General features: G+C 34.4%; 2 protein-coding genes across 2 annotated transcripts; both read left to right on the top strand.

Moving 5' to 3' along the window:
- Window positions 1-9,139: 9,139 nt before the first annotated feature.
- On the top strand, window positions 9,140-10,436 carry LOC114174425. Its single transcript, XM_028059267.1, has 2 exons — window positions 9,140-9,638; window positions 9,739-10,436. The coding sequence occupies exons 1-2, from the start codon at window positions 9,140-9,142 to the stop codon at window positions 10,434-10,436; spliced, it is 1,197 nt and encodes a 398-aa protein (XP_027915068.1).
- An 11,730-nt stretch (window positions 10,437-22,166) lies between these two features.
- LOC114174424 lies at window positions 22,167-22,715 on the top strand. Its single transcript, XM_028059266.1, has one exon. The coding sequence runs from the start codon at window positions 22,167-22,169 to the stop codon at window positions 22,713-22,715; it is 549 nt and encodes a 182-aa protein (XP_027915067.1).
- The last annotated feature ends 4,673 nt before the right edge of the window (window positions 22,716-27,388 follow it).

The raw sequence follows: 27,388 nt of genomic DNA, 5'->3' as shown, positions 1-27,388 counted from the left end.
CAGACCCCTATTGAACTTAGTCCTTCAAGCCCAAACACCACACCACATGCATATACTTCCTATACTTAGGATAAAGCAGCCAAATCACACCTACAAACACATACAACATGGAAAAAATAACATAAACTCGCTTAAGCCAGGGACACTCGCCCAAGCTAAGCCCTCCATCTCGCTTGGGCTAGCTCACCTCGCCTGTGCAAGCTTAAAAAAGTAGCATCAACACATCATCTCGCTTAGGCGAGATCTCGCCTGAGCGAGTCACACCTTTGCCCAAAACAACACACAAACCTCGCCTAGATGAGTATTCGACAAAACACACATGAATACGCTTCGAGAACTCGCTTAGGCGAGCCACTCTCGCCTAGGCGAGAGTGTTGGTCGCTCAAAACTCAAAACCTCTCGCCTGGGCGATATATCGCGCTCAAAGCTCTCAGGTTTCCTCGTGACCTCGCTCAGGCGAGTGCCTCTCGCCTGAGCAAGAGACCATGTCGCTCAACCCTTTTCCTGGTCGCCTAGGCGAGAACCACGAACCAGGACCCAATGTGAGACTCTGCAACTCTCGCTTAGGCGAGGTGGACCCGTTTAGGCGAGACTTGCAGGTTTTCGAGTCTGTTCACGCACTCAAATCACCCACCTTTGCCCAATTCACATAACTAACAATACTAAAACACAATTAACACATTACCAAGCACAAATAATGTCCACAATCATCAGAACAGGTCCTATATCATCCATTTAAAATATCCCAACTCGAAACTGAATCATCTCTAACCATTCCATACCAAAACCCTCATTATACCCAATATAAGCATAAAGGCTTTGCACCTCAAATGTCAAGCCAACCAATTCACAATTACAGTACATACCACACAATTCCATGACAACAACTTATCCAATTCATACACCTAAATAAAAACACGAGAATTAAGATCAACTCCCCTAACTTATAATTTTTGGAATGAGATTAAGACAAAGAGGAAGTTCCTTGTTCACCAATACCTTGCTTCAACCCTTTGCACACCTAATTCAACCTCTCACTCTCCAATTTCGCTCTCCCCTCAAGCTACCACAAAACAATTGCAGAAACCCTTCTTTCCACATAAAATTTTCCTTTTATAGGTGTCCTAATGTTGGATTAAAAAGCTGAAACGAAATTGGGCCTTATGGTGTGTTAATTCCTATTAAAGGGTCATTATATGGTGGTTTCCAGCCCCTCTTGGTTGTGCCCCTCTAGGTTTTCTTTTGCTCTCTCCTATTCCCTCCAAAACTACACTTTTTTTTTGAAAAAAAACAAAGTTCCAATTTCATTCCCAACCAAGTTTGAACCCATGACCACTTAGTCACCACTCAAATGCATAACCAATTCAACCAATTCACGTTAATCATACATTCCAATCATGATAAGCTCACAATGCCAATTCCATACCCATACATATTATTAAAAATCAATAATAAAACAACAACACAATATTGGCATACATAGGACTCGAACCCAAATCCTCTCACACAATCAAAGTACTCTCAACCATTTGAACTAGTACTTTTTCACGTCACATAAACCAATAATTAATGCCATAAAGGCGATTTCTACCTGCATTTATCAATTAATTAATTATTTAATTTAATTAATTTTCGCGGATCTAACACTCTCCATTGGCATTTATTGCGGTTGAGACTGAATGGAAAGAGACCTAAAGGTGATTCCTAACACTATTGCTAGAGGATATTAGAGATGTTGCAAATCATCGTTGGGTATTCATCTCAGATCAAGAAAAGGTAATGTAAATTCATTAACTTTTCCTTTATACAATCACAATTAATTGATTTTTGTGCTCTTATTTAGAACTATTGTTTTTTTACAGGGATTTGTGACTATATTTGATGAAATTTTGAATAGGGTGGAGCACCGTTTCTGCTTGAGGCACATTTTTACGCTGCTTGGGAAAAAATGGGTGAGTTAAGAAATATTAACCCTGAAGCATATAATTGGTTAGTTGCCATTCCTAGAAGTTCATGGTGTAAACATGCATTCAACATTTACCCTAAATGTGATGTTTCAATGAATAATTTGTCTGAGTCATTCAATAGTACTATTTTATTGGTTAGAGATAAACCAATCATTAGTATGATGAAATGGATTAGATCATACACAATGAGTAGATTTGCTACACTTAGGGAAAAGTTGATTGAATATCCGGGTAATGTAATGCCTAAACCTCAAAAAAGGCTTGATAAGGAAGTGGAAAAAAGTGGGAATTGGCTTCCAGTATGGGCAGGGGGTTCTAAGTTTGAAGTCACACAAAGGTTCACTATAGGAAAGTTTGTAGTTGATCTAAGTAAGCGTAGTTGCACTTGTTCTTTTTGGGATTTGGTGGGTATTCCTTGTAGACATGTTGTGGCTATAATCAACTACAAGATAGAAAATCCTGAGGCATAGGTTCATCCATGCTACAAAAGAGAAGCTTATCACGCTTGTTATAGCCTAGAAATTACCCCAATAAATGGATAACAACTTTGGCCCAAAAGCAATCAACCTGAACTACTCCTACCCATATACAAAACACCCCCTGGTAGGCCCAAAAAACTTAGAAGAAGGAAAGCTGATGAACATGTTAGTCATTCGAAACTTTCAAAGAAAAATCTCATCATGAAGTGTAGTAGGTGCAAGCAAATAGGACATAATATCAGAAGCTGCAGAAGGGGGATGAGATCCAGAAAGGTAAGACATCATGTTCTTTACTTTTTAATGATTTTTCTTTTACAAAATAAAAATTTAAAAATTGAAAACATACTGAATTGACAGGGAAACACACAACGAACTCGAACTGCCACTTGAGCTACCAACGCTGCTGGACCATCAAACCAAGCCTGCAGTAGAACAAGATTCACACCCATACTTGCAGAAAACGTGAACCAAGGAGAAAGAGCACCAACAACACAAAAAAGAAGCATGGCAGTACAAACATTGGGGTCTCAAGCTAGTAGTACTACAACTTGTGCACATCCCACGTGAAAATGAATGAAGATTCCTACTTTTTGTTGCTTTATTAAAGAGATCTGTAATAGATTAAGACTTTTATATCATTGGGCATAATGATAATGGACCACTATTTTGTTTTGGAGCAGTCGTACTTCAATATTTTAGTTAAAGTTATGGACCACTTGCCTACTTTGGACCACTTTTTGCATTATTGTATTCAATTCAAGGAAACACTTTTGCTATTGCTTTGGACCACTTGTTTGGCATTATTGATCAATGACGTTGGTGATGCACTGTTTGAATGAAACGTGCACTTCTATTTCTTATTCGCCATACATTGTATACCATTCTTTCAGTCATAATTTTTCATTCCAAATTACTTTGTGATAGTACCAAATTAGTAAAACAGGAGACTAAATCAGAAAATAATTCATGGAATCCATTATCACCAAACCATTTCCAAATTGCAATATTTCATTCACATATTATGCACATAATTATCATAACTGATTACTTTTATAATGCCCTTGAAGTGCTTTACAACATTAACCACCAACACAAAACACTTCCTCCTATTCTGACCAATAAAAAACACTTCCTCACGATGATCATACAAGCTTAACGGCACATACCTGCCGGTTGTGCTCGTTAAGATCGTCAACATGGCCCAGCACGACCCGACCCAACTCGACCCTTCTAGGTCATTGGCTCAGCTGACCCCACTAGGTTGTCAAGCCCACTCAACCCAACTAGGTTGTTAGGCACGCTTGTGTCATTGGGCCTACCCGACCAATTTGTGTCATTCGATTGGCCCAAACCAGCTACGTCGTTGGGTCGGTCGGGCATGTCTAGGTCGTTGGGCCGTTTGACCTGTTTGGGTCGTTGGGCCGGTTCGACCCGTCTAGGTTGTCTGGCCCGTCCAACCCATTTGGGTTGTTGGGCCCGTTTCTATCATCGGGCACACCTAGCAAGTTTGTGTCGATGGGCCGACCCAACTTGGCAAGGTCGTCAGGCTCGTCTAGGTCGTCGAGTTAGTTGGGCTAACTAGGTCATCAAGTCAATCAGGCTTGTCGGGTCAACAGGTCGGTCAGGTTGTTGGGCCTGTTCGACACGTTTGGATCATCAAGCCCGCCTGACACCTCTAGGTCATCGAACCGCTAACTCGTGTGGGTTGTCAGGTTAGTTCGGCCCGTCTTTGTCTTTGAGCCCACTTGACTCTTCTAGGTTGTTAGTCCCATTTGGGTCATCGAGCCCACCGACCCGTTTATTTCTTCTGGCCAACCTGGTCGGTTTGGGTCGTTGGGCCAGCTCGACACATCTTGGTCATTGGGCTCACTCGGACGGTGTGGGTTGTCGGGCTTGACCGACATGTTTGAGTTTTCAAGCCCGCCTAACCCGTATGCGTAATTAGGTGACTCGGTTCGTTTGGGTCATCGGGCTTGCACGACCCGTCTGGGTTGTTGGGCCTGCTCAACCCGTTTATGTCGTCAGGTCGGTCTGATCTGTCTAGATTGTATGGCCAGCCAACCGGTCATGATTGATGGGTTTTCCGGGTCCGTTTGGGATTAAGTCCAGAGTGTGAGGTTGAGTGAGAAGAATTTCAAATTCCACCTTTTTTTAGAGTGTGTTTGGATAGAGTATTTTAATGAAGTAATTCATTTTTTTGAAGAATTTAGATTGCTTTGTAATGAAATGCTTTGTTTGGATACAGAAATTAAAAAGCATTTCAAATGCAAGCATTTTTTTGAGGGATTTCAATTAGCTAAATTAGTAGAAATTCAAATACCCTCAAAATAGGTGGAATTTGAAATTCTTCTCACTCAACTTCACATTCTAGACTCTTTGGTAGGCCCGATGACACAAACGGGGTCGACGATTCAGACGGATCCGACGACTTGAATGGGCTCGATGATCCAGACGGGTCTAAAGATCCAGACGGGTCCGACGATAGGGGTCGCAAAACAGGCCAGCCCAGCCCGCTTGTGGCCCGAAAAAAATGGATCGGGCTGGGCTGGCCCGCCATCAATAAATAGGCCGAAAACTGTAACCCGTCCCGACTTCGGGCGGCCTGGCCTATCTCTCTTTCTTTTTTTACTTTTTTTTTAATTTATTTTATATAATATAAAAAAAGTATTATTTTTCGATTATTTTTAATTTTAAACATAAAAAATTAAAAAAAAAAGGGTTGGCGCACTGTCCCGCAGGTTGGCCCGGTAAACTGGCGGGCTAGGCGGGCCGGGTTACAGCGGGTTGACAGGTTGGAATTTCCAACCCAATCCACCCTTTTTTGGGCGGGCTGGCGGGCCTTGCCCATTTTGCCATCCCTATCCAACGACCCAGACGGGCACGATGATCTAGACGGGCTCGTTCGTCAACCCGGACGGGCCTTACGACCAAAACGGGCCCGACGACTCAGACATGGCAGACTATCTGGACAAGACCAATGATCTAACGGGCCCGACAATCCAGACATGTCCGACGACCAGAACGTGCTCGACGATCCAGATGGGCCCGACGACCCAAATGAGCCTGACAACCCGAACGGGCCCTACGACACAGACTGCGTGATGACCCGAACGACCCTTCCAAACCTTTGAGCCCGACGACCCAAACGAGTCAAACTATCCGAACGAGCCCGACGACCTAGATGGGCCCGACCGTTTGGAAGGTCCATCCGAGTCGTCGGACCTGTCTAGGTCGTCGACCCGTCTAGGTTGTCGGTCCCGTCCGAGTTGTCGGACTTATCCGTGTCGTTCGACCCTTCTTGATCGTCGGGTTTCCAAATTTATCATAAACTCAAAACATAATTAAGCCTAAAATAAATATTGTTAAAATTAAATTTTATCTCACAATAAATTCCATTTTTTTCCAAACAAGAAATTGAAATGTAAGGTATTTTAATTTTCTTATCCAAATAAATTATTTAAAAAATGAATGAAATTTAATTGCAAGCAATTCAAATGCAAAGTATTTCAATTTCTAAGCATTGTTGAAATGCTCCACCCAAACACAAGGCTAAGGTATTTGAATTTCTTCTAATTTAGCTAATTGAAATACTTCAAAAGAATGCATGCATTTTAAATTCTTTTTAATTTCTCTATCCAAACAAAGCATTTCATTACAAAGAATTTCAAATTCTCCAAATAAATGAATCACTCTCTTGAATTGTCTCATCCAAACACACCATTAAGTAATTTGCTCCGATCCATATTATTTGTGCATATAGCAACACCAAAAAGATTAAAATAATCTTTAGTTATAAATTAATTTTGGATTAAATATATTTTTATTCTCTTATCTTTTAGTAATGAAAATTAAAATTAGTTTCTTTTGGAAATTTTAAACCAATTTAATCTCTCATCTTTTTAATATGTTTCCCAGTTAACATTGAAACGAAAATATGTCAAAAAATATAAATAAACTCAAATACTATCATGAAACGTCAAATAAACTTAACAAAATTTAGTTTAAAAAACTAAATTCACATTTTTTTAAGTTAAAGGACTAAATTGGACCAATATTTTCAAGAATGATTAATTTTAACTTTTACTAAAAGTTAAATAAGCAAAAACATATTTAACCATAAGTCATAAACATACACTATTTAAATAAATTTAAATAATTTCATTAAAGTTATACAATCACCTATGTTACCTATATTTTTAGCATTCTCAAGGTAGCATAGGGAAAGTCTTGAGACTTAGAACTTGTTTGTTTTTGCGACGGAAACATTTATCGATAAATTATAGATATATAAATATTTAAAACAAAATTTAAATAAATATCAGTGCATAATGTATTTAAATAAATTTAATTTTGTTAAAAATATCAATTATAATAAAAATACCATTGTAAAATTTATATAAAAATTAAATTTGATATAGGGATGAAATTGATTCAGTTTTAAAAAAATTAGGACCAAATTAAGACAAAATAACAAATACAGAGACTACATTGAGATTTTTTACATCTAATAGTGACACGTGGCATTGCCACTGCCACATCACATTATCTATGCCACATGGCACAATGTCAGATTGACACGTGGCAATTTTAATTTTCTTAGAAAAATTTAAAAAAAATTTAAAAAATTTAAAAAATTTAAAAAAAAAATAAAAAATATCACGTGATGACACGTGACACATAGTTAACACCGTTAATGCACTACAAACGGAAAAGACCTGATTACAACAAATTTTCTAAAATAAAGACTCAATTGAATAAAAAATGGGAACCTCTTTAACCTTTTACTTTCCATAAAACAAGAAACAATATCGATTTTTTTCCAAAAGAGCACTGTTGGCTCTTTTATTTACCAGCATAGCACACTCTGCCTTAAATTTACATGGATAGCATTGTTTTTTTTTTTAGTTGGGAATTCGGTCCTTCGAGAGCCGAATTCCAATCGTTAATGTTTTATTTTTTTTTCAATTCCAAGTTAGAATTCGGTCCCTAGGGATCCAAATTCTGAACTTGTTTTTTTTTTTAAATAAATTAGAATTAATATTTTTTAATTTTTTTGATAAAATATATATAAGAGTTATTTTTTGTTTTCTTTTTGTAAAAAATTTTACATTAAAGGTTGAATATTTTTTTTAAATAGATGCAGTATTGTGCTTTTAGTTATTTTAGGTATTATTTGAAAGAAAAAAAATAATACTTTTTTCTTTTTGAATTTGTTGATTTAAAAATAAATTTTGTATTGTGTAGTAAGTTTTTTTATGTGTAATTTGAAAATATAAACGTCAATTTAATTTAATTTATTTTAATAATTTGTGTAGTATTAATTTTTTTTAACAGGAGTAATTGGGTGTTGGTTTGGAATCTTTCCTTCGTGGACTTTCATTTCATTGTGGGTTCTGTATGTGGGGAGTAATGCTAGAATAAGTGGGGAGTTTTTCTTAATATTATGAACATCGCTAACAGTTTTGTTAATGTAAAATATGAAACTTGAGTGTTAAGACAAAATGTTCGTTGTCATTGTATCATAGAAAAAAACTATTTTCATTACCACGAAATTGAAAAGCAGCTTTTTTGGATGGTGTAATGAAAAGATGTCCCTTAAAGTATCTATGAGGTATGTGAGGAGTCTTGTTGGATTAAGTTGTGAGTTATTCTTATTATTTTGAACATCAGTTGCAGTAATTCAATGGAAAGTATAAAAATGGAAAATATAAAACTTGAGAGTCAAGAGAAAAATGTTCATTGTAATCATATGATAGCACAATAATATTTCTAAGACTACTAAATGTTAATTGAATGGAGATAATGGAAAAAGGTCTCATAACTAATGAATGAGGTAGGTAGGGACTAATGATGGATTAAGTGGGGAGTTACGATGGACATTTTGATCTTGAGTTATGAACAACAAAAGTAAATTATTTCCATGACGACAAAATTGAATAGTAGCTTATTTGGATGGTGAACATTACAAATTATCCCATAAGTAACGTAAATGGTATGTGGGGAGCCGTGTTGGATTAAATGGGGAGTTATTGTAAATTTTTTTTATTATCGGTTGCAGTTACTGAAAATATGAAACAAAAACTGGTATTAATGACCAAAATATCCAACATAACTTCCCACTTAATTGTTCTTCACCCCTCAATTTCGAAGATAATGTGACTCGAAAATTCTAAAAAACCCCGTGGCCACCAAACAATGTTGCATGACAACTTTGAGCACGATGTTGGTACACTGACCCAAGGAATGAGGTTTCAAACAAAGGAACAACTTCTAGATGCTTTAAATAGGTACCACATAACAAACCATTGCACCTACAAAACCACACACTCAAACACAACAAGGTTGAGGGTGCAATGTGTGCAACACCTGTGTTCTTGGAAATGTCAGGCAATATTACATACAAGGAACCAAGTGTGGGAAATTAGAAAGGTTGAAGGTGTGCACACATGTGCAACACAACTCATAACACAAGACCATAGACACCTGAGCTCAAGAATAATATTTCAACATGTAAGACAAATGGTGGAGTGAGACCCATCCACACCAATTGCAACAACAATTTCTTCCATCGAGACCTCTATGGGATATAACATAACATACAGAAAGGCATGGTTGGCGAAACAGCAAGCAATTGAAGATGTGTACGGAAACTAAGAACAGTCTTACAACCGATTGTCGTGCCTACTACAAGCCATGCAAATTTATTTGTCTGGGTTTGTATACAAGTTGAAAACCAGTCCAATTACAAATGGGGAGGAGGTCCTAGAAAACCAACAACACTTTCGAAGAGTGTTCTGGACATTCAAACCATGCACTGATGGCTTCCCATTTTGCAAACCAATAGTGCAAGTGGACGGAACCTTCCTTTACGGAAGGTATAGGGGCACCCTTCTAGTAGCTGTTGCACAAGATGGGAGAAATAACATTTTCCCCATTGCATTTGCTATAGTAGAGGGTGAAACTGCTGAAGCTTGGTTTTTTTTCCTTAAAAACCTAAGGACACACGTTACGCCTCAACAAAATTTATGCTTAATGTCAGACCGCCACAATTCAATCAGTGCAGCATTCAACAGACCCAGTAGTGGCTGGACTGAAGGGAACTGTGTCCAGGTGTTTTGTATTCCACACATTGCACAAAATTTTACAAAAAGATTCAAGAATACAACTCTGAAAAAGGACCTTGTCAACATGGGTTAGTTATTACATGTAAATTTCTCTTTTTAATTTTTTTGGCTGTTAATTTTTCACACCCATTATTAGAAAATAAAATCTTCTTATAATTATATGTGTAGCGTACGCATTGACGGAGCCACGTTGTAACTACTACTACAACATCATTAGAGAAGACAACCCAGAAGCAGCAGCTTGGGTAGACCAAATTCCAAGGGAGCAGTGGTGTCTTGCATATGATCAAGGAAGAAGGTGGGGTCACGTAACAACGAATCTGGCTGAAACAATAAATTTTGTCCTGAAGAAGACAAGGAATTTGCCAATTTCATCCATAGTATTGGTCACGTACACCAGGTGCAACACATACTTCACAAAAAGAGGTAGACAAATAACTGCAATGGTCAGTGCTGGTCATGTGTACTCTAAATATGCGACCAAATTCCTACAAGATGCGGACTCCAAGTCAAATACGCACTACGTCGTTGAATTTGATAGAAATACTACAAGATTCAGAGTGGAAGAGATGGTCAATCCCAGAGAAGTATGTCCAGTAGGAAAATTTGTAGTCAGATTAGATGAAAGGTGGTACGATTGTGGAAAGTTTCAAAAAATACATCTACCATGTTCACATGTTATTTCAACTTGCAACCATGCACATCACGACTTCAGCATGTACATAAGTCCGCATTATAGGCTGGATGTCATCATGAAAGTATATAACAATATATTTGGCGAGTTAAGACATGAAGAATATTGGCCACCATACCAAGGGCCACAGGTTTGGCCTCATCCTGCTACAAAAAGGAGCGAGAGGGGTTGACCTAAATCAAGTACAATTAGGACTGAGATGGACATTAAGGAAGGAAGATAATCAAAAAAGTGTTCCTATTGTAGAACTAAATGACACACAAGAAATCATTGTCCTAATAACCCTGGACTTAGATGATCCACATCAAACCACTTAGTTTATGTTGTACTTTTAATTGTGTTCAATAAATTTGCACTTGATTCAATTCAATGGTACATCTTTTCTTATTATCATTTATTGTTACTTATTTTACATAAACCAAAAACAAATAACAAAATTATTTAAAATACAATAATGAAATGCTTTTAAATTATTTTAGTTATTTCCATCATTTTTAAAATATTTTTTACAAATTTTCAAAGTTTATAATATACATTTTTTTAAAATTATTAAAAATTAAAAGATAAATGTAATTTCAATATTTATAAACATCTATTAAAAATAATTAATATTACACAAATTATAAAAAAAATTAAATTGATTTTTATATTTTCAAATTGCACATAAAATAACTTACTACACAATATAAAATCTATATTTAAATCAACAAATTCAAAAATAAAATAATATTATTTTTTTTTCTTTCAAGTAATACCTAAAATAACTAAAAACACAATACAAGATCTATTTTAATATATATATATATATATATATATATATATATATATATATATATATATATATATATATATATATATATATATATATATATTTAACCTCTAATGTAACATTGTTGACAAAAAGAAAACAAAAAATAACTTTTATATCTATTTTATTAAAAATTTAAAAAACATTAATTTTAGTTTATTTAAAAAAACAAAAAGTAAATAAAAAACCAAGTTCAGAATTCGGATCCCTGGAGACCGAATTCTGACTTGGAATGAAAAGAAAAAAAACATCACAAGTAGAAATTCAGTTTTTTTTCCCAAAAAGCACGGTTGACCAGTTTTTTTTACTTAAATAGCATACTATAGTTTAAATTTACATAGATGGCACAATTTTTTTTTTCAGTTGAGAATTCGGTCCTCTAGCACCCGAATTCCAACTTATGATGCTTTTTTTTTCTTTTTATTCTAAGTCAGAATTCGGTCCCAGGGATCCGAATTCTGAACTTGTTTTTTTTTTATAAATAAATTAGAATTAATATTTTTAAACTTTTTTAATAAAATATATATGAGTTATTTTTTGTTTTCTTTTTGTAAAAAATGTTACATTAAAGGTTAAATATATTTTTTTAAAATAGATGTAGTATTGTGTTTTTAGTTATTTTAGGTATTATTTGAAAGAAAAAAATAATATTTTTTTCTTTTTGAATTTGTTGATTTAAAAATAAATTTTGTATTGTGTAGTAAGTTTTTTATGTGTAATTTGAAAATATAAACGTCAATTTAATTTAATTTTTTTTAATAATTTGTGTAGTATTAATTTTTTTAATAGGAGTAATTTGGTGCTATGTTTGGAATCTTTCCTTCGTAGACTTTCATTTTATTATGGGTTCTGTATGTGTGGAGTAATGCTGGAATAAGTGGGGAGTTTTTCTTAATATTATGAACATCACTAACAGTTATTTTAATGTAAAATATTAAATTTGAGTGTTAAGACAAAATGTTCGTTGTCATTGTATCATAGAAAAAAACTATTTTCATTACCACGAAATTGAAAAGTAGCTTTTTTGGATGGTGTAATGAAAAGATGTCCCTTAAAGTATGTATGAGGTATGTGAGGAGTCTTGTTGCATTAAGTTGTGAGTTATTCTTATTATTTTGAACATCAGTTGTAGTAATTCAATGGAAAGTATAAAAATGGAAAATATAAAACTTGAGAGTCAAGAGAAAAATGTTCATTGTAATCATATGATAACACAATAATATTTCTAAGACTACTAAATGTTAATTAGATGGGGATAATGGAAAAATGTCTCATAACTAATGAATGAGGTAGGTAGGGACTAATGATGGATTAAGTGGGGAGTTACCATGGACATTTTGATATTGAGTTATGAACAACAAAAGTAAATTATTTCCATGACGACCAAATTGAATAGTAGCGTATTTGGATGGTGAACATTACAAATTATCCCATAAGTAACGTAAATGGTATGTGGGGAGCCGTGTCAAATTAAATGGGGAGTTATTGTAAATTTTTTTATTATCGGTTGCAGTAACTGAAAATATGAAACAAAAACAGGTACTAATGACCAAAATATCCAACATAACTTCCCACTTCATTGTTCTTCAGTCCTCAATTTCGAGGATAGTGTGACTCGAAAATTCTAAAAAACCCTGTGGCCACATTACACAACATTTAATGTCATGGTCATGGAAATGAATTTGTACTATGTTAAGGTTAGTGTGAGGAGTGAAGACCAAAATAGTCATCACAACTCCCCACTTACTACCTCTGTACTCCCCACTTACAAACAATATCAGTATTAGCACAATTTCAAAAAGGTCCACCATTCACATAACCCTTTATGAAGTGGTAAAATTATGTATCTTTATTCGCACACTATCCCAATAGCATTGACAAGTCTTGTCCAAATTACAAGGTAAGAGTAAATTTCTGAATTAAATATCAGCCTTGGCACCTCCCAATAAAGTTGACAAGTCTTGTCATAATTAGAAGGTGTAAGTGAGGCCAATTATTTGAAATATGCGTAAGCTTTAGCAGTGGTTAAAGTAAATTTTTTAATGGGCATGTTATCCCAATTGGAGTATCTTTCACCTTTTACAGGAGTGATATAATAAATCATCTTTGGCACCTCCCAATAAAGTTGATAGGTCTTGTCATAATTAGAAGGTGCAATTGAGGCTCTTTATTTCATAGATGCGCCAGCTTTTACAGTGGTTAGAGTAAATTTCTGAGTTGACACGTTATCCCAATTGAAGTATCTATTACCTTTTAGAAGAGTAATATAATAAATCAGCTTTGGCACCTCCCAATACAGTTGATAAGTCTTGTCATAATTAGAAGGTGAAAGTGAGGCTAATTATTTGAAATATGCGTCAGTTTCTACAATGGTCAAAGTAAATTTCTAAATTGGCACGTTATCCCAATTGAAGTATCTATTACCTTTTAGAAGAGTAATATAATAAATCAGCTTTGGCACCTCCCAATAAAGTTGATAAGTCTTGTCATAATTAGAAGGTGCAATTGAGGCCAATTATTTGAAATATGCATCAGCTTTTACAGTGGTCAAAGTAAATTTTTGAATTTGCACGTTATCCCAATTGAAGTATCTATTACCTTTTAGAAGAGTAATATAATAAATTAACTTTGGCACCTCCCAATAAAGTTGATATGTCTTGTCATAATTAGAAGGTGCAACTGAGGCCCTTTATTTCAAAGATGCGCCAGCTTTTACAATGGTGAGAGTAAATATGTTTCTTGGCACGCTATCCAGGTGAAGATAGTCAGTTCTATTTAAGGTTGTGGTTCCTTAGTTTGAAAGTTGTGGAGTGCTATAGTATAATAAGTAAAAATGGTTTTATTTGAGGAGTTGAATGCATATAATTCCTTTAATGCTGCTATTGATTTTGAAGATGGAAGGTTCTCCCTATGTAGACTTCCAAATAAGGTTACTCTTAACCATATGCGCATCATCATAAGAAGTCATTTGATGGGGCCATCTGAGCCCCCACTAAGCCATTTGTGGTACCATGTCCCTCCTGAATTTGTTGCGGAAGGCATTGATGAGTTCCTTTTTGTAAGGAATGACGAAGATCTTCAACATGCCATTTAGTGGCACTCAATGATGGTCCCTACGGTGACAATATATTTTTATGTTAACTTCATGAAAGTTGAGAAGTGTGACAACTTTGTACCTATTTAGTTTTTTTTTTGTATGTTGTAACATTGGTCTTGAAGATCATTGAACTTGTTGAGTTTATCTAAAGAAAGTGTTGTTCGCTATTTAGCAATAAAGCATTTGCAATTATTAAATTTTTCCATTGCTGATCTTCGAAATTGTGTTAAACATGGTAAACTCTTACAAACACATAAACACAACCTATTTCATATGTAATAAAATATTAAACTTCATCTTTGTCCTTTTAATCACCGTAATGGTGTCCAGTTCCACATCATGGTCGACGCCTGTTTCTAGTGGGGTTCCTCCTACGCACTTCAGGTCTAGGTTCTTCTACGTGTGAAGGTTGTGGTTCATGTTCCTCCTGAGGTTGATGATCATCATGCGCAATAGATGATGATGCTTCTGCATATGGATTGTGGATGTAGTAAACTGAGTCTTCTTGAGGCTGATCCAATCCTTCTAAGAAATTTGGACTTTGAGGATATGTACGCAACCATGGTTGTGCAGAAGGTGGTGTTTCATCATAATTTGCAAACATACTTCGTATGCCTAGTTCTGTGTTTGAAGAAATTGAATTCCTTCTTCCCTCCATACCTGATGGTGGATGTGGAGTGTTGAAGTCATGCCTAGTTTGTTGTGGTGGAGGTACATTTGCTGATGTCGATGCACGATGCATTCTAGGATCATTTAACATTTGTGGAACTAACAAATACAAAAATGAGTTTTAAATGTACCATGACATGTACTCAATTGTGTGTTGAAGTGGCCCAAACATCGGTAATCCATTCAATGTTAGGTCATGCCGGTTATTCCAAACCTCTATCCATTGCGCATGTCTAGTAACCCAGTTCTCATCTTGTCTTCCCCTCATGTCTAATTTATGTAGATGATCAAGATTGTTGGGTTCTCCAAAGATCTCTTGTGATAGCCGAAATTGTAACTTCACCTTGTCTGACTGGTGCCACTCCACAATGGCAAAACAAATTAAAGTAGTGCATGACGTCCATATTGCTTGGTCCCGATATGCTTCAACATCAATAATAGAGCCCAAACCCTCATAAGGAACCCAAATAAACTACAAAAAAAATTGAAAATGTTAGTCATTCATTTACAACCATTTGTCAATATAGAAATGGTAAATGTTACCTGATTTTGTTACATGTGATCTATCATTGCCCGGTATCCGACTAAATCATTGTGAGGGACATTTTTGTAGTTCAGTACTCGACCACCGCTCCATTGGAAAACTAGTGGGAAAGTTGGTGGAACTCTTGAAATGGGTGCAATAAAGGGCATCCGAAACCATGCTCATGATTGTAACAACGAAGCACATCCACCCATAGTCCTCGCACGTCCATCCGTTGCTCTGCACATCTCCCTATACAACACAGCCAAACACGCCGAACCCCAACTATATCTCCTCATTCTTCGAAGATTAGTCAAATAGTTCAAGTACATTAAATGTACTTTATTCCCAGTCTTATCGGGTATTAAAACCCCTCCAATAAGTCCTAATATATAAGCTCTAGCATGTGCATGAATGACCTCAATATTGGAATTTTCATCTATAGGAAACAAATTATCCATTAACCATTTTAGTTTGATCATAGAACCGAAAATCGATTCTCCCTTAATCGGTATTATACCTAATAAGGTTTCACACATCTCGTCCCAATCCAACATAGTTGGACCAATGATAGGGGGTCCATCAACAGGAAGCCCCAATTGAAGTGAGACATCTTGCACGGTTATGGTGCATTTTCCAGTTGGAAAATGAAATGTGTGTGTTTCAGGCCTCCACCTTTCTACCAAGGTAGCCACTAAACCGTGGTCAACCTTTAGATGTCGCAATTTAGCCACACCGTCAAAACCATGCTTCTTGTATTATAGGCACAATACTTGGATGAGGTTCAGGCATGGAGTGACAGTAAGACGACACAATGCTCCCTTCCGTGTCCTAAACAAAGAAGTAAAATATGTGATTACATAAAAACTTATGTGTGTTAATAAGAAATGAAGTTCACATACCCGAGAAGAAATGTATGCAGCCCTATGCTCTTGTTGTCTCCATATATAGCAACATTATTTTTCACTCTTTATAGGTTTCTGTCGATAGCAAGAATTGAAAACAATAACATTAAACATTTATAGACAATGCAAGACTTCATGGGGGAAAACATAGCTGTTGGATAACTCAAAGGAATGACATCCCTTAGATTGAGGTTGGTGCATTGTCATGTCAATGGTCATTAATGTGAATCTGACAATCTGTCATGTGCAAAGACCTTTTCAGACTTAATCTTACATGTTATTTGCACAACATGATGGTGACTAAAGCTTGTATGAAGGTGACTACACGGTGCACACACCTTTTCAGAATTCGGGCTCAAAGATAAAAAAATCGTGAATACCAATAAATTTTATACATGTGAAGATAAATTAACCAGACAATAGTTCCTCAGTTGTGAAAAAGGGTGGAGAATGAAGTAAAGTGAATGTCTTTGACAATTTTATTTGTGGTCTTAATGATGGGATAAATACTTTTGTCTGTTTAATTTTTTGGAATAGAGGACCCAAAATTTGAACATGCAAAAGTTTTATTTGGATGACATTGAACATAAAGGTTGAAAATTATGTGGAGAGTAATCCGTAAGTGGTGAGTCAACCATTAATATGTGGGGAGTGAAGTTGAAAATTATGTTCCAAGGTTGCAGCTTTTTAAAAAATTGAATAATCGAATTGTGATCATGCAATACAATCAATTACTCAAATTTTGTCTTCCAAATTCCATGACCAAAACACTGAATATTGACCATCGTGGGTCTTCATGGCTATTTAAAATTATCAAAATTTGCAAGTCATCCGTAAGTGGGGAGTCAACCATTAATATGTAGGGAGTGAAGTTCAAAATTATGTTCTGAGGTTGGAGATTTTTAAAAATAAATAAAAATGGTATTACAATCACACAATTCAGTTAGTTACATAAATTTTCTATCCTACAATTTCCATTCACTAACAGGGGTTCTTGTCTTACTTAAAAATTGTCAAAATCCTCAACTCATCCATACATGGGGAGTCAAGCATTAATATGTAGGGAATAGTGTTGTAGATTCTAGACTGCATTTTTTTAAAAATTTAAAATATCGTATTGTCATCACACAATGTAGGGATTGACACACATTTTCTTTCATACAATTTCCATAACCTAAAAACTGAATATCCACCATCAAACGTGTTTCTGGTGCTTCAAAATTGTAATATCTTCAACTTATCCGTAAGTGGGGAGTAAAGAATTAATATGTGGGAAGTACCATTGTAAATTCTGGACTGGACGTGCATATTTAAAAAAATTTAAATATGGTATTGTGATCACACAATTTAGTCTCTTAAACAAAATTTCCATCATATAATTTTTGTTATCTGTCGTAGGTGCTTGTCTTACTTAACAATTGTCTAAATCCTCAAGTCATCCGTAAGTGGGGAGTCAAGAATTAATATGTGGGGAGTAGTGTTCCAAATTATGAATTGCACTTGCAGGTGGTAAAAAAATTAAAATATCGTTTTATGATCACACAATGTAGTCACTGACACACATTTTCCTTGATACAATATTCCTAACCTAAACATTGAATATCCACACACATTTTTCTTTTTTTAAAGTACTACAATTGATGACCAAAATATCCAACATAACTCCCCATTTCTACCATCACATAAGTCATAATTAACTTATGAGACTTTTTTTCATGTACACCATACAAAGAAGACACTATTAAACCAATGACATAAGTTTCAGATACGACAACAAATATTAATCCATACATAATGTCATCGAAAAATAGGTACTTAGTACTTAAAAAAAGTTCAAGTAAACATAAATACTTCGTTACATTGAACACACTAAAGTCGTTAATGGAAATTAAGTACTAATCATAAATATTACTAAACACACTATTCAAACTTCCCTAAACACATAAAGAACTAAGCTTTAGTCATCGATATTATTGCATGTAGCTGAGTTTATTGCATCCATGTTGTCACTTTCAGGAGGATGTAAGGTCACTGAAAGCTTCATTGGGAGATCATGTGGGAGTGGAAGGAAGAAGGCAACCAAGTCGCAAACATCATCATCCGTGAGGAGCTTAATTGTTTCATACTGCTCCCCTTCTCCTAACACGGGCTTATGAAACCATACATCTTTGACTCTTCTTCCTTGACTGCAGCAACGATAGCTTGCAATTTCTTCTTTCAACATTTGTAAATTCATAGTAGTAGACACATAAAAAGCACAATTAATGCGACCTTCATAATTAACAGCAACAAGAAAACTATTGTGAATGTTATTCTCGTGATGGATCACCATCCTTGTTTTGGTAATAAGCAGCTATGGTTATGAACTGAACGACCTAATAATTTATAAGCGGATTGGTTACTTGATAGTCAAAAAAAAATCTTGACCCCTGCATTAAAGTGGGTTCACGTGACAAAGTAAAGTGGGATAAAGCCTGATTGACATTCATCGTGCAATGTGTATATTAACTATGCATGTGATGTTGGTATCACATGATGACATTGACTAAAGCCTACCACTCATCAGGTCTAGTGCTTTTAATTTTAACCTGACATATCACATGCCAAATAATTAAAGCTGCAACACATAGGGAAAATCACTACATCACAAACCACTATGATAAAAATCCAAGCTTTTTCTACAAAGTGGATCTAAATCTTGTGCGTTGGATTAGTCTACTTTAAATCTAAACCAATAACATAAACAAACAAAAATTGTCATTGTTGTAACCCACACTGAGCCATTCAGGCTATAAATAATGCCCTTCATCAATTCATTCATCAATCTAATCAAGTTAGTGCAAACTCCTACCCCCCAATGACATCTACAGCATTCACTGTGTTGGTGTACTTCAATGGCAGCATCTATGTTGAAGATAACTATTCCGATAAATTCATTAGCTCCAACACGGCATGGGTGACCATAACAAATACCATGACGTTGTCCCAACTTAAGCAGGCAATCCTCAAGGAATTCAATTGTGCAACATTGGACGACTATGAAGTAGACTTACGTTACAGGTTACCGATCTTCATATCGGGTGACATTACACACAACCGATCTTGTACGATGTGTGGAGATGACGATGTTGAGTCCATTTTTTACATGGGAATGACAAAAGCATGTCATCTTCCAGTTGAGATAATGGCATTTATTACAGCAAGGCAAAACAACGCAATCCCTGACGAAGTTTATTTTGATTTTTCTAATAACTTCAACATGTCCCTCAATTTAGATTGAGGTTTATATTTTCTTATTTGAAGTATTTATTTTTAATTATGATGTTCTTCTTCATCAAATGTTTATGCAGCTTTTAATTTCAATGAATTTGAACTTACAAAATGGTGGTAATGAAATGTTAATCTCTTATAAAATGTAGTCAAGTCACATGCTAACATTAGAGGTCATGCCAGTCACATGGGTTCATAATAATTCGTGTCCCTCACATGGGTACATAAGAAGTCGTGTCAATCACATGAGTACATAAAAGCTCGTGCAACTTACATGATAACATTAACTATCGTGCAAGTCACATGTTCACATAATAGAGAGTGGCATGATAACTTTAATTTTGGTATAAAAGACTACCCTCACTTTCTAAACTCACAATCTTAATCTTGCAATTTCTCTTCGCTCTGAAAAATCATCAAAAGTCAGATTCAACCACAACCTCAGATGGAAGGGTCAATGTTTGTCTGTGTATACGACGATGGAGAAATCGCCAGTGACGCTCAAACTGGTGTCTACTTTGCATCTGCAAAGATAATCATGATCTGCATCCATAGAGGTTTCGGCTTGTCCAAACTTATTCGCATAATAATGGAGAAGGCAAATAGAGATCCAAGAGATGGAGTTCCACTTATTCACTTCAAATTTCCGACTAAAGTTTGTGGCCAACATGTGACATACACAACCACTCAGATCCAAGATGACGATGACTTAGATGGCGCTTTCGACATGATACAGGCCACCCCAACTGTTACATCTATTGAACTATGCACCACCTACAACTCAAGTACGAGACCTTCTGAAAATATTTCTTTAACACATTTTGATGCACATCATCCACATCCAAACACCGAACCGCAACAAGAACTATTTGACCTTAACACTACCTACCTAGGGGATTGGGGAAATGATTTACAGTCATATACCGAACTACTAACCGGTCCGTCTACCTCAAATATTTTTCAAACTCCCGCACATCACAACACCCAAAGGTCCTCTCCTCCAGCTATCATAGAAGTTGAAAACCTAGGTCTACCTACAACATCCTTAGACGCGCTTAGCGAAGATGAGGACAATATACTTTTTGATCAACATGATGACCATGACCAAACCCTAGATGTCCACCCCATACAACAACAACACCCTCACCCTCACCCTCAGACACATGTCCCCTATAACCCACCACAACACTTCCAATTATATGAAGAATACAACCAGACCCCACACCAGGAATTCCTAAATGCTTATGACCACCACACAATGTTGCATGACAACTTTGAGCACGATGTTGGTACACTGACCCAAGGAATGAGGTTTCAAACAAAGCAACAACTTCTAGATGCTTTAAATAGGTACCACATAACAAATCATTGCACCTACAAAACCACACACTCAAACACAACAAGATTGAGGGTGCAATGTGCGCAACACGTGTGTCCTTCGAAATGTCAGGCAATATTACGTACAAGGGACCAAGTGTGGGAAATTAGAAAGGTTGAAGGTGTGCACACATGTGCAACACAACTCATAACGCAAGACCACAGACACCTGGGCTCAAGAATAATATCTCAACATGTAAGGCAAATGGTGTTGTCAGACCCATCCACACCAATTGCCACAATAATTTCTTCCATCCAAACCTCTATGGGATATAACACAACCTACAGAAAGGCATGGTTAGCAAAACAGCAAGCAATTGAAGATGTGTACGGAAACTGGGAACAATCTTACAACCGATTGTTGTGCCTACTACAAGCCATGCAAACGTATTTGCCTGGGTTTGTATACAAGTTGAAAACCAGTCCAATTACAAACGGGGAGGAGGTCGTAGAAAACCAACAACACTTTCGAAGAGTGTTCTGGACATTCAAGCCATGCATTGATGGCTTCCCATTTTGCAAACCAATAGTGCAAGTGGATGGAAGCTTCCTTTACGGAAGGTATAGGGGCACCCTTCTAGTAGTTGTTGCACAAGATGGGAGAAATAACATTTTTCCCATTGCATTTGCTATAGTAGAGGGTCAAACCGTTGAAGCTTGGTTTTTTTTTCCTTAAAAACCTAAGGACACACGTTACGCCTCAACAAAATTTGTGCTTAATGTCAGACTGCCACAATTCAATCAGTGCAGCATTCAACAGGCCTAGTAGTGGCTGGACTGAAGAGAACTGTGTGCAGGTGCTTTGTATTCGACACATTGCATAAAATTTTACAAAAAGATTCAAGAATACAACTCTGAAAAAGGACCTCGTCAACATAGGTAAGTTATTATATGTAAATTTGTCTTTTTAATTTTTTTGGCTGTTAATTTTTCACACCCATTATTAGAAAATAAATTCTTCTTATAATTATATTTGTAGCGTACGCATTGACGGAGCCACGATGTAACTACTACTACAACATCATTAGAGAAGACAACCCAGAAGCAGCAGCTTGGGTAGACTAAATTCCAAGGGAGCAGTGGTGTCTTGCATATGATCAAGGAAGAAGGTGGGGTCACGTAACAACGAATCTAGCTGAAGCAATAAATTATGTCCTGAAGAAGACAAGGAATTTGCCCATTCATCCATAGTATTGGCCACGTACACCAGGTGCAACACATACTTCACAAAAAGAGGTAGGCAAATAACTGCAATGGCCAGTGCTGGTCATGTGTACTCTGAATACGCGACCAACTTCCTACAAGATGCAGACTCCAAGTCAAACACGCACCATGTCGTTGAATTTGATAGAAATACCACAAGATTCAGAGTGGAAGAGATGGTCAATCCCAGAGAAGTATGTCCTACAGAAAAATTTGTGGTTAGATTAGATGAAAGGTGGTGCGATTGTGGAAAGTTTCAAAAAATACATCTGCCATGTTCACATGTTATTGCAGCTTGCAAGCATGCACATCACGACTTTAGCATGTACATAAGTCCCCATTATAGGCTGGATGTCATCATGAAAGTATATGACAATTTATTTGGCGAGTTAAGACATGAAGAATATTGGCCACCATACCAAGGGCCACAGGTTTGGCCTCATCCTACCACAAAAAGGAGCGAGAAGGGTCGTCCTAAATCAAGTAGAATTAGGACTGAGATGGACATTAAGGAAGGAAGACAATCAAAAAAGTGTTCCTTTTGTAGAACTGAAGGACACACAAGAAATCATTGTCCTAATAACCCTGCACTTAGATGATTCACATCAAACCACTTAGTTTATGTTGTACTTTTAATTGTGTTCAATAAACTTGTACTTGATTCAATTCAATGGTACATCTTTTCTTATTATCTTTTATTGTTACTTATTTTACATAAACCAAAAACAAATAACAAAATTATTTAAAATACAATGCTTTTAAATTATTTTAGTTATTTCCATCATTTTTAAAATATTTTTAACAAATTTTCAATGTTTATAATATACAATTTTTTAAAATTATCAAAAATTAAAAGATAACTGTAATTTTGATATTTATAAACATCTATTAAAAATAATTAATATTACACAAATTATAAAAAAAATTAAATTAAATTAAATTGACTTTTATATTTTCAAATTGCACATAAAATAACTTACTACACAATATAAAATCTATTTTTAAATCAACAAATTTAAAAATAAAAAATATTATTTATTATTTTTTTTTCTTTCAAATAATACCTAAAATAACTAAAAATACAATTCTATATCTATTTCTAAAAAATATATATTTAACCTTTAAGATAAAATTTTTATAAAAGATAAAAGATAAAAAATAAATCTTATATCTATTTTATTACAAAAATTTTAAAAAAATAATTCTAATTTTTTGTAAAAGAAAAACCAAGTTCAGAATTCGGATCTCTAAAGACCGAATTCTGACTTGGAACAAAAAAGAAAAACATAACAAGTTGGAATTCGGCTCCCGGAGGACCAAATTCCCAACTAAGATAAAAAGTGTGTCATCCATATAAAATTAATATACAGTGTGCTATTCATGTAAAAAGAAAGCGGAACAGTGCTGAAAAAAAATCTAGAAATTCGATTACCAGACGAATTCTCAACTAAAAATAAAAACCGTCTCATCTATGTAAATTTTAAGTACAGGATGTGTTGAAGTAAAAAAAGTTGTGAACGATGTTTTTTGGAAAAAAAATCAAACAATATCATAGCAAGCCAAAAAAAAAATGTTTTATACTTTTTAACGCATGTAAGCCAAGAAATGCGAAGAAAGTGAACTTCTTAAATTTTATAATATATTTGACAAAATAAATAATACTTGAATATTTATAAATATATTTTTTATTATTATAATTAAAAGGATAATTAAAATAATAAATTTATTTTAATATATATGTTTATATTAAAATAAATAAAAATAACTTTTTTCTTATCTACATCAATTCATTCATTCAAATTTTCAATAGCTATCTTCTCATTTTTTTATTATTATTTATTTCTTAATCTAAACAACTTCACCTTTTTTATTTTATTTTTTTCCTAATTCACTCATTTTTACTTCTTTAAATTTATTTTTAATCCAAACACAGCTTAGTGTTTGGCTATGTGCTTGGTGAATAAGGATAAAATGAATTAAAAGAAATCACTTCCCGACTTGTAGATACATTAAAATGAAATAATAAAGAAGTTTAGCTTTCACTTATATTATTAAAAACTGCACTCGTATAATAATAAAAGAATATTAAAATATCCTACTACATCACGCTAATGTTGCTGTTGTGGGGGTGTCATTTCGTCACCACCATTGCACTTCTATTTTCCATTGCAATGGAAGAGGAAGAGGAAAAGAACTAACTACGGAACAAAACTAATTCCAAAACTTATTTCTTTCATATATTTTGAAAAGTTTATTCGGAAAGCTTGTTACTAATCCTAAAAATATCATATATGTTATGAAAAACTTGTTCTAAGATATACCAAATTTGTTCTGAAAATACGGTATGAAAATCTAAATTTTATAACCGTGTTCTATATATAGTATTTGATGTCACGTCTAATGTTAAATCCCTATTATATATACTAGTGTAAATACAGGTACAATAGTGCTTGTGTGTACGATTTTTTGTATTTTTTGAATTATATTAATAATGGATAATATTATATTGTTATTAAGTTAATGAACAAAATAAAAGTATATTTATAAAAATTAAAGTGAAATGTATGGAGAAAATATGAGAAAAATAACTGTTGATGAATAGTAGGAGATAAAAGAAGAAGGAGATAAGTAAATAATTTTATAAAAATTTGTAAAAGTAACGTTAATTTTTTAAAATTTAATAAATAATTAAATTGTAAAAGGTAAAATTGAAATTATAAAATGTTGACACAAAAGAGGGAATCTCCTAATTAATATATATATATATATATATATATATATATAATAATAACTTAATTATGATATAAGTTAAGATGTAGGTTTTTTAAAGGTAAATCAAGCTTAATTGAATTTTACTTTGATAACATGTAAAATTATTTATTTAATGCAAATTATGAAAAATCATAATCATTCATAAGTCATTATTTACTAATCATGAAAATAATAAATCATTTTCATTTTAATTATAAAGACAAAATGAAAATTTAGATTTTATAACATTATTTGCCTATCTGTTGTTACTTTTCAGGTTCAATCAAGTCTGTATATGTAAAATTTACATACATTGTTTGTCATGTTTTTTTTTTTGTGTGAAACCATTGACTCTCGGCTCTGATTGTTTTTAATAATAAATTTGTAGTGTTATTTATTTTAAGAGATAAAGAAAAAATTGTAGTGTTATTTATTTTAAGAGATTGGAAGATAAATTTATGGATGTGATAAATAAAAAAGATGTTCTAATAAAATAAAATGTAATATTATAATTTTATCATAAGGTTAGAGTTGATTTAAAGTAAATTAAATTTGTCAAAATTAATTAAAAATAAAAGCTGGATAAATATTTTTTAGTAAAAAAAAATTAATAGTTGTAGTTATTATTATTATTATTATTATTATTAAATACACATGCATTTTTTTCTGATAATAAAAATTATTAATACTGTTATTATAAAATTAAATATAAATAATTTTTATTACTTAATTATTTTAGAGATTTTCTATATTTTTGTATAAAAATATTTTTTTTCATGTATATATATTTCTTTTTCAATTTTATTTTTAAGTAATCATTATTTTAAATTAAAATAATTATCGCTACAACCTTCAACAGATCAATTAGAAGTTACTAAAACATGTAAAAAACCAGAATTTAAGTAAACAAAATATTATTAAGTATTGTATTGATAACATACCTATAAGGACAATCTACCCGAGTAACCGTCCGGTAAAGCTTAACCACATCAACACGCTCGATACTGTAGTTTCCTTGAATGGGCGCAACCCATGGTACAATTGCCAACAATTCACTACAATGGACATCATGAACTGGGTTGTCTTCATAAATATTATCTGGCACGTCATGCAAATTTGGTGACTTTCCATTTCCATCCCCACCAACTTGGGCTTCATCCTCAACTCCACTGTCATCTGAAATATCCACCACCGTGTTACCTTCATTTGGATGACCTTCATGTTCATGAAGTGCACCCAAATCTTCACCCACATCACGATCGCTTACATATGCATTTATTTCGGTATTGGAATGTGAAGTTTGGCCCTTATCATCACAAACATTCTCCTTTTCAACGGGCTTACTTTCATTCCCACTAAAGACCTCATCCTCCAAAATCTTCAATCTTTTGTTTATCTCCATTATTTCAATCTCATTGCTGTGAAATTTTTTTAACCAAACATCACCCGTATTGGACACCCCAGCTTCGTCACCACCTTCACTAACCCTATCACCACCTTCAGTAACGCCTGTAAGATTTAAAGCAACCCGAACAAGTTCATTACTTTGATCTTTTTCAGTCAAAGCCCAATCGAACATCACCTGCAATGTAATTTAACTAATGATTAAATAAAATGTTGTTATATTTAAAACTTCAGCAACCCAACTAAATCGATAAGGTATGAAAATTAAATAAAAAAACTAAATTACCTTCGGTTCAATGAATAGCCACTCGATGCTTGAAGTCCTTAACTTCAAAGTTGGCCATCGTAAAATCCTGGGAAACACTATATCCCTATTATCTGCTCCCAATTCTAACCTCTCAAAAGCCCAAATCTAAAAGTAACAAATGTTACATCATTCATATCAAAACACTAAACACAAAAAATATAAAATAGATCTAAAGATTCAAAGAGAATAAAATTCAGCATACCTGCAAAACCACAACTGACCTTGCCAACGTGATGTTGTGGTCATTTTTTTTCTGGCTATGAACCCCATATGCACGACTTAATGAGTTAACCAAAAAACTGTGCACTGCACTCCCCCAATTGAACTTAACCAAACTATCAATATCATCTAATATTCTAAAAGGCATATTGCAAATAACTTTTGAATTCCTAGGAAAATACAAGACGGCAAAGCACAACAATATATACAGACGACAAACATTATCTACATCATCATGCTCGGTTCCTATTACACTCGTAATCATGTTTGTTATCCCTTTAATACAAATTCTTTGACCACAAAAGAGTGAACCAACTAACCCACATCCATATGCATCAAATTGTACTTCTTCACCAACTACACCTAACCCCAGACTAAAACAAACATCAACAACAGATAAAGGTACAAGATGCTTCCATATGTGAAAGGATTGTTCACCGTCATCCCATCACCGAAGTAGCTCAACTAGTAGAGGACTGCAGATATCTAGAGACCTCTCTAACTCCAAACACCATTTGAAATGGGTGACTCTTATACGTCTACGATGTCCATCAGTCAACACATTGTTTATTTCCACAATATGCTTTGTAT

The sequence above is a fragment of the Vigna unguiculata genome, chromosome 2 (assembly GCF_004118075.2).
Source record: "Vigna unguiculata cultivar IT97K-499-35 chromosome 2, ASM411807v1, whole genome shotgun sequence".
Lineage (NCBI taxonomy): Eukaryota > Viridiplantae > Streptophyta > Magnoliopsida > Fabales > Fabaceae > Vigna > Vigna unguiculata.
Note: the sequence above shows the minus strand (reverse complement) of the source record. Positions and strands in the feature narration are given on the sequence as shown.

Excerpts from the sequence above, each read along its gene's own strand:
- LOC114174424 (XM_028059266.1), top strand. The coding sequence starts at position 22,167 with ATGGCCAGTGCTGGTCATGTGTACTCTGAATACGCGACCAACTTCCTA.
- LOC114174425 (XM_028059267.1), top strand. The coding sequence starts at position 9,140 with ATGCAAATTTATTTGTCTGGGTTTGTATACAAGTTGAAAACCAGTCCA. Across the intron at positions 9,639-9,738 it reads AAAGGACCTTGTCAACATGG|CGTACGCATTGACGGAGCCA; the intron begins GTTAGTTATTAC and ends TTATATGTGTAG.